The sequence below is a fragment of the Meleagris gallopavo genome, chromosome 1 (assembly GCF_905368555.1).
Source record: "Meleagris gallopavo chromosome 1, MGAL_WU_HG_1.1, whole genome shotgun sequence".
Taxonomy (NCBI): Eukaryota; Metazoa; Chordata; class Aves; order Galliformes; family Phasianidae; genus Meleagris; species Meleagris gallopavo.
The window spans coordinates 14,964,927-14,980,373 of NC_139404.1; the positions used below are offsets into that span (position 1 = coordinate 14,964,927).

The 15,447-nt window shown below is 41.2% G+C and overlaps 1 protein-coding gene across 1 annotated transcript in view; it reads left to right on the forward strand.

Annotated features, from left to right (window-relative positions):
- Positions 1-883: 883 nt before the first annotated feature.
- ABCD2 (ATP binding cassette subfamily D member 2) overlaps positions 884-15,447 on the forward strand; it is a 46,665-nt gene continuing 32,101 nt past the window's right edge. Inside the window, exons 1-6 of the mRNA XM_085217484.1 lie at positions 884-2,233; positions 3,580-3,760; positions 7,292-7,413; positions 10,101-10,269; positions 13,498-13,592; positions 14,927-15,072. Of these exons, the coding sequence (XP_085073610.1) occupies positions 1,322-2,233; positions 3,580-3,760; positions 7,292-7,413; positions 10,101-10,269; positions 13,498-13,592; positions 14,927-15,072 (1,625 nt within the window). The 5' untranslated portion in view covers positions 884-1,321. The remainder of the gene's footprint in view (positions 2,234-3,579; positions 3,761-7,291; positions 7,414-10,100; positions 10,270-13,497; positions 13,593-14,926; positions 15,073-15,447) is intronic.

Sequence of the window (15,447 nt, forward strand, 5' to 3'; positions counted from 1 at the left end):
TGAACTCTCCTCTTAGTATGAAAATGCTGGTGTAATGAAATGTTGCAAATAACTGTGGTTTGGCAAGAGAGCTACAAGAGCACGCTGTGATATTCACAAGCCAGAATGCGAAGTGCTTAACTGCAGATCAGAATTAAAGACTAACAAACCCTCAGCAAGGCGCTTTCTCAGCCACATATCCTGTCGGTGCCCTGAGCAACCTTTTTATTTTGCTGACAAAGTAATCAGCGGTGAACCCAGGCCTGGTTAGTAACTGAAACTTAGTGCTACTACTCTGCTTCAGAGTTTGACATTTTCCTAGCTTTGAGCTGTAAACCGAAAAAAGAAAGAAAGAAAAAAAAAAAAGCTACAAGGACCTTGATCCAGATCTCTGTCCTGTCCTCAGAGGCAGAAATTCCAGTAAGTCCCAGGATTACTCCACATCTCTACACAACTTTCCAGTGCACTAGGGAAATTAATTGAGCAGCCCCCAAGGAGGGAGCAAGCAATGGATGCTGCCTGGCCCTGTTTTGCTGATCTGGGCCCGAGGGCTTTTTGGACAGCACCTGCATCTGAGGATGCGCTGCCTGATTTTCAGAAGCAAAGCTCTCTCAAACCATTTGCTCACCCCTAAGCTTGCCTTGCTGTCTAACCCTGATCAGTGCACTCTACCCGAGGACTCATCCGTAACACTAACGTGGCTTAGTTTGCCTGTGCTTGTGCTGGGTCACAGCGGGGTGAACGGGCTCCTGCTCATTTCTAGGGGAGAGCTGCACTTCCCTGAACGCCTGCAGTGCATTTTCCAGATCCGCTCGTCCTCATCCACGGCAGACAAACGCTTTGCGACACACCCGCATATGACAGGAAGGCACCCCCCGCAGCCCCTCGGCCGCCGGGCCGCGCTTCCGACCCGAGTCCCTCCTCCGGCAGGGAGGGGCGCGGGGCCGACGGTAGAGCCGAGCGGCCGCGGGCTGAGGCGAGGCGGGCCGAGCGGCCGCGGGGGGGAACGGACAGAACTCCGAAAGCCCGCGAGCCGCGGCCCCACCGCGATCTCTCCGGGGCCGAGCCCGCGGCCGACGAGCGGTGCGGAGCGGCCGGGTCGCCGGAGGTGCCGCCCCGCGCGGCGCAGCCAATGGCGTGTCGCGGGCCGGGCTGCGCGGCGCCGGGCTGCGTTGTGCAACGCGCCGGGCCGGGAAGGAAACCGTCACCCCGGGGGAGGCAGCGCTCACTCGGCATCTGTCGCGGCGGGAGCCCGGCCCGGCAGTCCGGCGAGGAGCCCGCGGAGCCGGCCTTCCTGCCGGGCATGAGCCGCCGCCGCTAGGAGCGGCGCTGGGCGGGCGCGATGACCCACATGCTGAGCGCGGCGGCCCGCCGGCTGCAATGGAGCCGCTCCGGCGCCGCGAAGCGCGCTGCCTGCCTGCTGGCCGCGGCGTACGGGCTGAAGGTACTCTACCCCGTCCTCCGGCGGCGGCTGAGGCGGGCGGGCTGCCGCGCTGAGCCGGGCCGGGGGACGACGCAGGGCGGCGGTGGCCGGGGCAGAGCCTCGCCGGCGGTCAACGCGGAGTTCTTGAAACAGCTGCTGGAGCTGCGCAAACTGTTCTTCCCCAAGCTGGTCAGCGCCGAGCTCGGCTTGTTGTGCCTCCACTCGGTCGCACTGGTTTCCAGGACCTTCCTCTCCATTTATGTGGCGGCCCTCGACGGGAAGATCGTGAAGAGCATCGTGGAAAAAGAGCCCCGGAGCTTTGTCGTCAAGTTGGTCAAATGGCTGATGATCGCCATCCCAGCCACGTTCGTCAACAGCACCATCCGGTACCTGGAGTGCAAGCTGGCCCTCGCCTTCCGCACGCGCCTGGTGGATCACGCCTACGAGACCTACTTCGCCAACCAGACCTACTACCGAGTGATCAGCATGGACGGGCGGCTGGCCAACCCTGACCAGTCCCTCACCGAGGACATCATGATGTTCTCGCAGTCGGTGGCACACCTCTATTCCAACCTCACCAAGCCCATCCTGGATGTCGTGCTCACCTCCTACACCCTGATCCGCACGGCGCGCTCCCGGGGTGCCAACCCCATCGGGCCCACGCTGCTGGCCGGCCTCGTCGTCTACGCCACGGCCCGCGTGCTCAAAGCCTGCTCGCCCAAGTTTGGCAAGCTGGTGGCCGAGGAGGCGCACAAGAAGGGCTATCTGCGCTTCATGCACTCGCGCATCATCGCCAACGTGGAAGAGATCGCCTTTTACCGGGGGCACAAGGTAAGGAGGGAAATCCGAGTCTGCTGGGCTTGCTCCCTCAGCACCGGAGCTGACCCGTGCTTCCCCTGCCACCCTCTGCATGCTCTCTGGTCCCTCTGACATTTAAACCTGTTTACAGCTCGCACTTCCCGTTTCCTAGGAAAATGCAATCTCACAGGCAGTGTCTGGGGGTGAGCAGAGCGCAGTTCCCTTGTGCTCTGACAGTGTTCCTGTTTTGCATCTGTACCCTGTGCTTTTCTAGAAAACCGATCGTCTCTATTGTTTTTTCCCCACCCAGTGCACTCCTCTTAACTCTTCCAGGCTTTTCTTTTCCCTTCCTTGTTTGTGAGCTCCCAGCATTAGTGCTGCAGGAATCACTAGCAAGCCACAGCAGAAAGTCTAGGGGAAGACTTCGTGATAGCACAGAGACCAAAACAACCTTTGACACTCTTTTACATAGCTAAGCAAAGATGTAGTCATCAGAGCCTTAAAATAGCTTAAGTACAGTACTTCAGCAGCCATAGTTACATAAACTAACGGGTTGTTTTAAAGCCACCTTATGAAGGAATTCTTCGTATTTTTATTAGAAGTGGATTTTGGCTGTTACAGCTTTCAAGCATGACTTGGAAAAACAAGCGGTTTCACATAAAGTGAAAATGAGGACCGGTAACTAGCCTGAGGTGTTGCCAACTCTTTTAGTCCAAGCAGCAGTTATATAATGCAGATGGTTTGTTTTGATAGAAGCGATCGTTCTACCATAGTGTTTGCAGTGCAACTGAATTAAACAGTTTCTTCTGTTCCCACATCTTCTGGCTTGAACTGAGTGCATGATGTCATACTGACTTGGAACTATCTTTGACTTGTTAAACCTCTTGGGATAATTCTCTCTTCCTCTAGGCCGTTCACAAAAACAAGAAGCATTGCGTTTCTGCAGAGAGCTCTGCAGATTTAAGTCAGAGATAATTGATCCCCGAACACTTCACAATTTGAGGAGTTTCAGTTACTGTGAAACTCTTCAGCTGCATCTTCATTAAAGGATGTAGAATCAATCCTGTTTTGATTGCTAGAGTCAGCTATAGTGACAACTCATGTTCTTGTATATATCAGAGATGTTAGAAGAACTGAAAGCTTCCCAATGTGACATAAAGGGGCAGTGATACAAGTAAGAGCCAGGTCCTCTGGCTTCAATAAAGCTGTGCACTTATGCTGCGAGAATACAGCACTGTGACTATGAAGTACTGCACAAAAGATGGCACTCAGGGACCACAGTTTTGGATACTTGATTAGTTCATGCACATGTGTGAATGTATCTTGCATGGCATGTATATTTTTGCTGTATTTTATAAATGTATTTTTTTAAACTATAGGTGGAAATGAAACAACTGCAAAAAAGCTACAAAGCTTTAGCGGATCAAATGAATCTCATTTTATCCAAACGCTTATGGTACATCATGATAGAGCAGTTCTTGATGAAGTACGTCTGGAGTAGCTGCGGCATGGTCATGGTCGCTGTGCCCATCATCACCGCAACAGGATTTGCAGATGGCGGTAATACCATTTTACTTATTTCCAAATGGTTCTGTAAAGTTACATCCTCAAAAGACTACTTTCCTTCAGTGTTGTTCGCATTTCTTTATTGTCAGAGCCTTTTTTTTTTTTTTTTTTTTACCACGTCCGTGTCTCATGTGTAACTCAGGCATAGCAAGTCAGCTGAGGGAGGAGCAATGCAAAAGATACAGCTTAGAACATAAATCTGACAAAGAGTTATCATTTGGGACTTAGGGGTACTCCCATGAGATTATAATGACAATTGCAGTTCTCATTCTCTGGCTGTTATTGGGATGGCATGCTGGTTATTGCAACAACTCCTACTATTTAAAAAAATGATACTTCTTGCTAGCTTTCCTAGAAAGCTTATCTCCTTGTTCTGTAAACCACAGCGTAATTATAGCTAGTTATTGTATTGCATGTTGGCTGTTAGGAACTGCTGTTTTCCCCTGACTCACTGGGAGAAGAGCAATGAAGTTTGTGTTTGAGGCTTTGGTGTCATCGTTTTTGACATTCTGTTGACATAACTTCTCCAAGAAGTGAATTGAGACTTGTTATTGTAGATGCTGTAAGAAAAAAGAGAGCAGAAAGGAAGGTAGTTAGGGAGGGGGGAATGAAGACAGGTCAGGGAGTTTGCCTCAACCAGTGGAACTGCAGAAAATGTTACAAACTCCCTAGGTGGATACTGGAATGTAAGCAGAAGGATGAGTTTTAAATTTGGTACATTTAAATAGGAATAAAGGTGTTGTTTTCGGTGCAGATTTTGGTAAGGATGTTTCGTATCAGGGCTGTTCAACTCAGTTGACAAGCTCGGTTCGACCTGCCCACACATTATTTAGTAGTCTCACAATTGTGCTTGCACGTGGCTGGGTGCTCAGCTGCCTGAGCTGCTGCCTGTCACATGGCTCAGGGGACACCATATCAGCATCCTGGCTGGCATCCTGCCAGCAGCTTCAGAAATATCAGGAGGTCCTGTTCCAAACAGAAGAGTTTGTAAAAGCTGTTTCACCTCATGCAGCTAGTGAAGGTTGTGCAAGCAGAAGCAGAAGTGCTGAGTTAGAATCACCATCAGTGTGAGAGTGCCATCTTCAGTGTAAGAATCTGTCTGTAGGATGAGAATGAGTGCAGTCAGAGAAAAGTCTGAAAGATTGCACATTGTATGTATCTCCCTGGTATTACGGCATGAATAAAAAATGAAAAAGACTGTCCTTTGCAAGGATTAAGCCACAGTGAAAGTATACAGAACAAATGATGGATAATTGATTTGTGTGCATGCTCAACTAAATAGTATTCTTGTTACTCGTGAGTACACTTTTGATAAATATTTTTGAAATGTAGAAAAAGAAGATACAGAGATAATTCATGTTGTAAAGCAGAAGAATATTTGTACCAGCAACATAACGTTAAAGCATGAAACTATTATGGAGCCCTGAGGCATATTGTAATGGTTCTTCATAAACATGTAATTAATACTGAGAAATGACACTGTCAGAACCAGTGTATAACAAGTAGTGAAAGAATGGAATAGACTTGAACTTGGATCAAACATTTATCTAGCTGGCAAAGTGGTGCCTTATGCCTCAGCAGGTCAGGTGCTAGTTAATTCAAATCTGGAGGAACAGATGTTGGACTTCAGGACAAATTGCCAGAATAAAGGAAGTGCATAAAACTTGTTCTGTGACCAGACCTGAGACTTCGGTTGTGAAGCAGCAGATTTCATACACTTCTTCAGGGGAAAGAAAGAAATCTTAAAAATATATATATATTCTGCAATAAAAGGAAAAAAAAAAATCATTTTTAATGGGGATATTTAGGAAATAGGAAATTAACTGGCAAAGTGAAGATTTCCATTTGATGATATTTCTCATTTTTGTTGTATTAAACCTTTGGTGTTCCAAAGATCTCATCAGCTTCTGGAAAGTAGCCATTTTTGAAAATAAGGCTTAGATTTTTCTGGACATAATGAATTCTTATTTTGGTTATAACACAAGAAGGAGCATCAATTACATAAATGAAAAGGGAAATGTTTATGTACTGCATGAAGTAGGGACAATCTGCACTGTTACAGTGTCACACTTCTTCAAACAAGAGGCAAGTCCACAAAATGTTGATGGGTTAGACATGTAAGAGATGTTTTGAAACAGCAAAACACTCATAAATTCTGTGTAATTTTAATTTGTCAAATATCCCCCCTTGGAGTATGCTTAAAATGAACAGTATGCAGAGATCTCCATATTGTTGGTTAATGAGCTAGCCTGGGTGCTGGAAACAGCTGTAAGCAAATGTATCCAGGAGGAAATACTGCTTTAGGCAAGTTCCTAAATGATTTATTTTTGGTAGTTCTACATACTGTGGGCTGCATGAGCTATAATTCCAACAAAACCAGTAAAATTTGGCTCTCTGAGAAATCAGAAACAAATGTTATTTTAGTTTATAGCAGTGAGTTAACTGAATTCTTGCTATCACCAAAGTTTACTCTTCCTGGAATGAAAATGACTTTGTAAATAAATGAGGCCAACATGTGCAGGAGTTTCATAATCCCTCCTTTCTTTGTAAGAGACTTCATCTTCTCTCTCTCTCTCTTTGTTTTTTATTTAAACCGTGCCTCTCCTTGTGGCCTGAGTGGCTAGATTGCACACAATCAGATGACAGTGTGCTCACTGTATAATTGGTTAAATTATTAAAAAATTACATTATAGAAACATCTGAGGACAGGAAAAACATATAGCTGAAGTATATAAGCAAAGTTAATATATGAGAAATACAGAAAGTTTTCCACAGATGAAATGATAATATTTCAGTGATTCAAACTTAATTACGTAGGGATTTGTTTTTGAATATGAATGAAAAGATAGTATTTAGATCCAGAAGACAGAAAGATAGATCTGGCTTTGTTACTGCCTGTAGATTTCTGGAGTCTGATCTTGCCAGGGAGGTGAGGCAGTTCCCAAGTGAAAGAATATTGTTTGCTGTATTCTTCTGGGGTCTGATGAGCAGAGAAACTGTTGTGAGAGAGAGAGGTATCCTATTTAAACACGTCCTTAATAAGAGAAGAACTTTCTGCTTTCTTATAGAAATACTGCCATGTTACAAAGTTTGCATCAAGATAAATGTCTCTTTTGTAAATAAGTAGGTAAATAAGAAAGGCTGAAAACAAATATGTGAATGCAAAAGCAGTAAAAAAGTGCTATAAAAAATCTGCTTCAGATCAGTGCTTAGGTTTCACTTTTTCATATTTTGAAAAATTGTAAATTGGATAATTATGTGTTAAGATGAAATTACCCAAGGAGACAAGTAGTATAAAAGAGTAGGATATTTGGTGTAAGAAGATGCTTTTTGTACATTCCCCTTTACCCTTTGTTACCAAGCTATCTATGCTAATTACATTCAACAGTTCTTTCTGAAAGGTTGTTTTTATAGAGTTTAATTTTTCTTAATTTAAAAGTTCACATTTTGATGATAATTTAATCTATGCAGATAATTTTCAAAAGAATATTTTAACAGAATTTTCTTCTTTTAAAAAACTTTCAGAATTAGAAGATGGCCAGAAGCAGGCAATGGTTAGTGAAAGAACAGAAGCTTTTACCACATCACGAAACCTACTGATCTCTGGTGCAGATGCTATTGAAAGGATTATGTCTTCATACAAAGAGGTATCGTACATCAGTCATGCGCAAAACGTGAAGGAAGTAAAAGTAAAATGGGTTTACATCTAATGTAAAATTTAAAAATATATTATTTTTTAAGGTAACTGTCTCAACTAAATCTATGGCAAACTTTGAACTGATAGTTTGGTCTTTAGAGTTAAGTCCACAAAGAGTCTAAAGTGCACAGCTGTCGATATGATGCAACACATAGATATTATCTTTAACACCTGTGTTCAGGTGCCATCAGAGAGCAATAGAAATTCCCAGTATCTGGCTGATAGAGGTTCAGAGCTTTCTTCTGAATTCAGGTTGTCCTCTTCTCAGTGGACCTGTGTATTGGGACTCTCACATTGAAATGTGTATGAAATGCAAAAAGAGCTGAATACTTATTTCCTGTCCACTTAAACTGTTCTGAACCTGTTAATTAGTAAGTAATTTTGTACAGCAGAGAAATTTTTTTCAGGAAAAATCTGCCATATGACTGCAGATAGCCCAGAAATGCAGGATGTTTGTCTGGAGGATCAGATATGGGTGTCATCACCCCAGTTCCAGTCTGTTTGTGGTCTCTCCAGGGGATTTCTCTAGGCACAGACTGTTTAGCAAATGAAAATCCAGGCAAAGCTGTTACTCTTCTCAGTGTTTCCTTCTGAATGTGGTTCTGTGTTTGTTGAGTTAGCTTTTGTTTATCCCTTTGGTGGAGATGCCTTTTCCCAGTGCAATGGGAGGAGGCACGCACTGCAATCAAAGATTATGAATTCCTTTACTTGGAATCCAGCCTTAATAGCTACAGCTTTTTAAATTGGAAGAGGAGGGGTAGTTTGGCACCTTCAAACAGTCTCTGCTAAGGCCAGAGTCTGTGTTGTATTTCCACAGAGTTCTAATGGACTGTGATTTTGACTTATGTAGCTTTGGCTGTTTCCCTGCCTGACCTCTGCTCTACAGGGACTGCCAGATAACCTATTGTGCACTGATGTTATTCTACTTTATTTTCAATATCTAAGTTATTTATATGATCTGTGTGGGGACTTAGAAACATTGTGCATTTATTTTTTTGGAAAAACAAATTCCCTGCAACATAGTAGTAACAGCTGAACAAACTCATGAGATTTATTATATAGTGAAATTATAATGCAGCCAGCATGAGAACAAAAATCAACTCTTTGAGCTTCTATCTTAAATTTACACTTTACTTTCCTTAAAGAAATACTGCAATACTTCAACCAGTTTATCATTCTTGCTTTGTGTTTCAGGCAGTTTCCAATTCGACAGCATACTTCAATCCACTTCGAGTGGTAGTGAGCTCCAGTTCTTGCCTACCCAGTCCACCCAAGTGCCCGTTTTCCAGTCAGCATTGTTCAGCTTGCAGATAACATTGGCTCATCTTTTGTTTGTGGGTCAATATTTAGATAGTAGCACTAAGTGTTATGATGAAGCAAGTTTGTAGGATCATGGTCTGGAAACTTCCTACACATTTTTTTTGTTGAGGGTGCAGTTGTTACGCTTTTCATTCATTGTGTGCAGGATTTTCTCCATCAAGCATCACTGCTTGTTGGTGGAATTGAAATATTGGCTGGTTGTTCTCTTCAGGCTGAGTTTTCTGAGATGTTGTGTAATTGCTAATCTCCAGTGGAGCAGTGACCCTGTCTAGTACTCAGATCTGTGTCTAGTACAGTGAAATTTTCACAGGATTATTTCTCCATATATTAAATCTTTTTATGCCCATTGCAGGTGGAATGAATTATGAGTTGTATGTATTTAACTACAGCAAGCTAAATATTTTATAATCTCATGCTGACTTTCTCACTATTCTTATCTTGCTCTCTGTGTTTACTATAAAAATCTTTCATTTTAAAAACATCTCATAATTTATACATAATAAGATGCCCAGGTTTAATTCTTTGCTGCCAGCAGATGGAGGTAGTTCTTTAGGAGTTTTGGCGATGTCAGTTCCTGTGAATAAGAAATCTCCTGGAGCAGAGATCTGTTCTTCCTGTTTTCAACAGGTGGTAACTGAAATAAAGAGATAAAAAAATCATATAGCCCTATAAGAGACTTCACTATTTTAAAAATTCCCATCTGCAATCCAGAATCTCAGATTTGGCTCTGGTACCCCAGCATGCAGATTATAAGACAATCATTTCTTTTCTGTGCTGTATTTTTCATTAGCAAATACCCTTGTGCTACCCGTTTTACACAGGAGACACACAACTTTCTCACTGGAGATTTGGAGAGCACAAGGAAGTAACCATATAATTTCAGGTGCCTATTTTTCTAACTGCTGTCTGTCTGTATTTTCCTGGAAAATGCAGAAATTTTGTTTTTCTCTTGTATCATAGGCTATTTTGAACTAAGTTAGGAATTCTGCCTATGTTAAAGATTGTACTGATCAATGAAAAAGAGTAGTCCTGCAACCTCCTTATTTACTGGAGCAATAGTAAATTACATTGGCTGGCATCTGTCCTCCTCAGATTGTGTTTGCTGGCTGTTAGAAGCTGTGGGTGGCATTTTGGTTAGGACAGAATCTCAAAGGAGGAAAAACTGATAAGTGACAAAAGATGCATCACTGATCTTTCAGAGTAATAACTGAGAAGTAGTTAGAATAGCTGGGAATGTTTTTCATGAATCTTTGGCCAAGCATTTCACTTACAGAATCTGTGAAGTATAACTGAAATGAGGCATTTGTTGTTTCACAGGTTACTGAGTTAGCAGGATACACAGCCCGTGTCTACAACATGTTTTCTGTCTTTGATGAGGTGAAGAGAGGCATCTACAAGAGAACTGCTGTTATTCAAGGCTCTGAAAACAACAGTAAGAATGAAGATAAAATAGAATCACATGTCAATGGACCCTTAGAAATCAAGGGTAATTAAGACGCATTTATTATATCTTTTTCCTGGGGGAATGCCTGGCTGGTGCAGAGGGCAGTAGATGAACAGGATTTGTTTCTACAAAAAAATCAATCTCCCAGTTTTAGTGCCCCAGAGACCACGTTGCCTTCTGTTTTATCTTTCTGCTGTTTCGTAACTCTGTGCTTGTGCAGTGCTTTTCTAAAACATTTCCACAAAGATTTCTCAAATGTTTTCTGTGAAAATTTACAATGAAAAGAGTATTTCAGCTGTACTATTTTAAGTGGTGGTTGTGGTGATTGTGTTATTATCACTGCATGGACAGTGCCTGCTTTCCTCTAACTTTTTTTTTTTCCCCCCAGAAAATGGAGACTAACATTTTCATCTTCAAACATCATTATTTTGTTTAGGGTAGGAGGGAAATAGAAATTGGTTCTGTAGTTTTTTGACAAAAATAATTTGTTTTCAGTTACTCTCAGCCTTTTTCATCTTGTAGTGAGGATATTCTACTGGAAATGGGCTGACAACTCTCTCTGCCCCCCTCTCCCAAATAACCTGATGAATATGCAGCTTCTTCCTCCCGTCCCTACCTTGTTTCCTTCTGGTGCCTCTGTCTTTCTCTCTGCAGCCTTCACAAAGCATTTCCTGTGTTCATCTATTTCTTATTGTGCTCCATTATACACCTTCTCTCTTTTTTATCTTCTTTGGTGTTGGAAAACCTCATTCTCACCCTCTAGTTTCTGAAAACTTAAATCTCACTAGAGTGGAAGGCACCAGAGCACTCTTTACGAAATACTTTTTCTGACACTTTCAACAGCGTTACCCTTCTGCACAAATTTCTCAATGGTCTCCTGAGAAGGCTCTTGGAAACAGTGTGATGCAGTGCAGTGGATAGCTGTGGAAACAGCTGATGCCTTAATCTTGTAGGTCTTGGCAGTATTTGGCTGGCATTTGATGTTGTACAGCTGTTACATTTTGTCACGTACGAGAGAAAAATTTGTTTACTTATTTGAAGCAGCAAAGTAATTTTGGGGCCATTTAGATAACTCTGTATTTTAAAAACAAGAGGTAATACATTCAGATGCGAAAGAATACTTTTTGTGTTTCCTTTTGAGCTTTGATTCCACCAGAGTGGCACATCTCACCTAGCCTGAATTCCCCCCACGTTGCAGTGGCTAGCAATTGGTATGCAGTGGTTGCAGGCTCTCAGAGGCAGCTGGCCAGTATGGAACGCTAGGCACAAGGACTTAAGCAGAATTGAGGCCAGATGAATCTAGGCCACAGGCCCTGGACTTTTTTTGACAAGAGCCATTGTATGCTGGCTTTCCTCCTTTCTTTCAGTCTTGGTACTGAGGTACTTGGTAGAAATCCCCACAGAGTGGATTTTTATGTGGATAAAAGTACACGTGCTTACATGCATGTACATTTCCACCGTTAGAAACGAAAACTCTTAATATTCGGCTTTTCCACAGGCTTTTTCAACACGCACACACCTTTTAAATTGTCCAATACAAACTTATGTACCTGAAGAATGACTGCTTTGCCTTGCACTCACCACTGTCAATAAGAACATTGTGAAAATATGGGAAATATTAGGATATTTTTAACAGACGATTATATTGCTATATATATTAGGTATCTAATAATTCAGAATTTCAAAGTTGGAATCTGGTTGTATACATCTGTGCAGAAGATCTGCAAAATTGTATTTCTAATTACAAGGTTTAAAAGCGCATTGTGGTTGTCAAGCTCTCTGACTTTAGGGAATGGGAATGAAGTTTACTTAGTACTTAGCTTAGTATTTTGTATCATACATCTTTTTTTAAACTACAGTTTTTCTACTGTAATTGCATTCTTCAGAAATGTGAGCGAATTTTGCAGATTTGCTTGAGATCTTCTCCAAGTTAGGTGCCAATTCACATGCAAATATTTCTGTAGTTGGAGTGAAAAAAGGTACAGCCCTTTTCTGAGAAGTGTCTTGGCCAAATCTGTCTGCCTGTTCATGAACCTGTGAAAACTGCATGGCTGATGGGGTGTGGTTGATCTCCCAGCTGTATATCGAGTGCCATTGACGAGTCTGGAGGTAGTAGAGCCTGTCAGTGATATGAGAAGGTTGCAATCATGGCTTTTTTTCAATACGAAAACAGTTTTGTTTTCCACAGTTTCATGTTGGTGCTGCTGAACTCTTTTAAATGAAACTTATGTTAGGGACAAATAGCACTTAGATTGATAAATGAAAGAGAAATTTTTTTCAGCTTGCTGTAATTTGGCAAAGTTGGAAGCAACTGAACAAAGAGCCTTCTAATAGAAGACATGAGACTTTAACCTTAGCTGAAGGAAATACCAGATCCTGTTGTAATGAGCTTAACTTTTCTGTAGCTTCATTTTCCTTTGTTCCGTTAATCTAAGTTTTAGAATATGCAGTCTTCTGATACAAAGGGAAAGCCTTTTTGTTTGCTTCTTGTATGCAATAGTAATTTCTGGTACTTGTGAACCTGGTTATTTAGGTTCTGTTGGAAGAGTGTATCAGCAGGCAACTGAGAAGGTAGTGTGTGGTTTTTTTTTTTCTTTAATTACTCACAGAGGAATTAGTTTCCAAGTCCTTGTGTTACATATAACCAAATGTCTGATGGACATTGTGTATTTAAAATTGTGTAATTAAAATTCAAATAGGAACTTTAGTTACTGGAGTGAAATATTTCCATTAATACTTCTAATAGAACTTGATGGTATCTGTGTCTTTAAAAACAGGTAGAAGCAAGCCATTAAATATATTCTCCTTTGCTCTAATTGCTGGAGAAGACTGAACTACCAGCAGTTTCATAGCTGGTAGCAAAAGGAGATTTCATTTTCCAGTGAAATCTCCAAGTAAAGGTGAACTAGACTTCACATGTCCTTGAACTTTTTTGCTGATGGATGACGACCACCTGCTTGAAACAACATATAGCAAATACAGGCAGTGTGTGAATAATTGTCTTCATAGTGCATTATCTACTTATGATGCATATTGTCTATTTATGATAAAATATAGGATTCATTACACACTCTTGGCTAATATTGACAGTGTAATTCTGACCAGCTAAGATTTACTATCCAAATTTTTCACTTGAGGAACCTGAGGAGCATAAAACAGTTTTTGAGCTCACTAACTTATGCTTCCCAGCTGTCACAGAGACTGTTGGGTATCATTGCTTAATGGGAGGTTTCAAAAAACATTAAATGTTGCTTTTTCTTTCTTTTTTAGGAAAAGTTATTGATGTTGAACATGGAATAATTTGTGACAATGTTCCTATTATTACCCCGAACGGCGATGTGGTGGTTTCCAGACTAAACTTCAAAGTAAGATGATATGCAAGAATCTTCTGATTGTTGCCATCACATTAACATAAACAGCACAGAATTCATGTACCTTATGTTAAGTACTTGGCGGAGCATATGGATAAAAGGGGAAGTCCAGAAAGGTAGGCATAGTAGCTTTGTAGAGGCAGACTTGTGTAGTGCTCAAAGGAAGAGAGGATTTATGGTGCTGCTGACACATGAAAAATTAGACCTAGGATTTTAAAAGGTGTATGTGAGAGTCCACATCCATGTTAGGTAACATCAGTAAAATTGGGATGCTTGACTCACATGGGCTCCTTTAAAAGTCTGAGTTCACAGCAACTGTGAAAAAGCTGAGTCTGAAGTTAGTTTTACCTGACAGCAATGAAGAACAGTACTAATAGGTGACAGCGTGGTTCGCAGTCCTTTACACTGTAACAGTGGAGTCTTTACTCCAAAAAAAAAAAAAAAAAAAAAAAAAGGAGTTTTTAAAAGACTGTTTTAGCTACACGTGGTACTGTTCTCTGTCCTTTACTGAATTTCTCCCATATATATCCTGATCTTATGTTCTGATGCAGGTGGTTACTTTTAAAAATGGTTGAAATGACTGGAACAGTAATGTGAATAATTGCAGCAGGCTCTTTAATTTAGGTAAAGGTTTTTTTTTTAATTTAGGTTTTTTCTCTTATCACCTCTGTATGGAACTGGAGTAGTTGAAGTAGCAGTGCAGGATCCTAGTTACAGCAAAGCTTCCAATGGCTCCAGTGTAGGAATTACAGATTTGTGAAATTGCAGCTTTACAACCAAAGGGACAATTATATTTATTTCTTTGGCTTAACAAAGACATTATGTAATGCAATTATAATATAACAATCAATGTGTTTATATAAAATATTGACATTGTGATTGTGCACGGTGATTGTGCATGAATATACACTCATATATACACAGAGTCCTATTTAAATGAATGAAAACAAACGTGTTGCACCCAAAATAACACTGGTAATTATATTTTCCAAATCATTTGATCAAGCTCACGTTGCTTAAATTAGTATTACTGATGGCTTAGCACAGCTCTTTGTGCTGTTAACAACTTTGGACTGAATTTACATTAGAATAATTGATTCTGACTGTGATGGATTGATGTTATAATTAGCACCACTTATAGAAATACACAGACTTTGTAGAAATTATTTTTATTTTTATATTTAATTCTACTGTTTCCAGAATGATTGCATTAAAAAAATATGCAGGTAATTAATGAAAAGGGTTAATAATTTGATATAAATGCTTGCATAATTCCTTCTAGGGGCCTTAGAGCACTGCACAGTGACATCTTTTCATTATCACTATAGGTTGAAGAGGGCATGAATCTTTTAATCACTGGTCCCAATGGGTGTGGAAAGAGTTCACTTTTCAGAATTTTAAGCGGTTTGTGGCCTGTGTATGAAGGAGTCCTTTACAAACCCCCTCCACAGCACATGTTTTATATACCACAAAGGTATGTGATACCTATTTATCTGGTTACGTGAATTTTGACCCTGCTGCTCTTATTTTCAATCTTAGATATCTTACAGCCTACTTACAAGGGGCTAAGCACCACCTCAGCTGTACTGAGAGTGCTAAAAAATATTGATTCCTTGTTGTTGCTGATGCAGATCTTCAGTCACTGGAAATGGGTAGCTGATGTACTCATCTTGTGGTGACTGCAGTCCCCTGATGGCTAATGAGTTCTGGTTGATTGGGGTCATGACAACAAACTAGAATGTGAAACAGTTTGAAATAGACTTAGTATATTCCAATTTCACTTTAAAACTCTGGATCAAAACCAGTGAGGATATTTGGGTTTCCAAATTTTGAATTGTTCAAAATAATT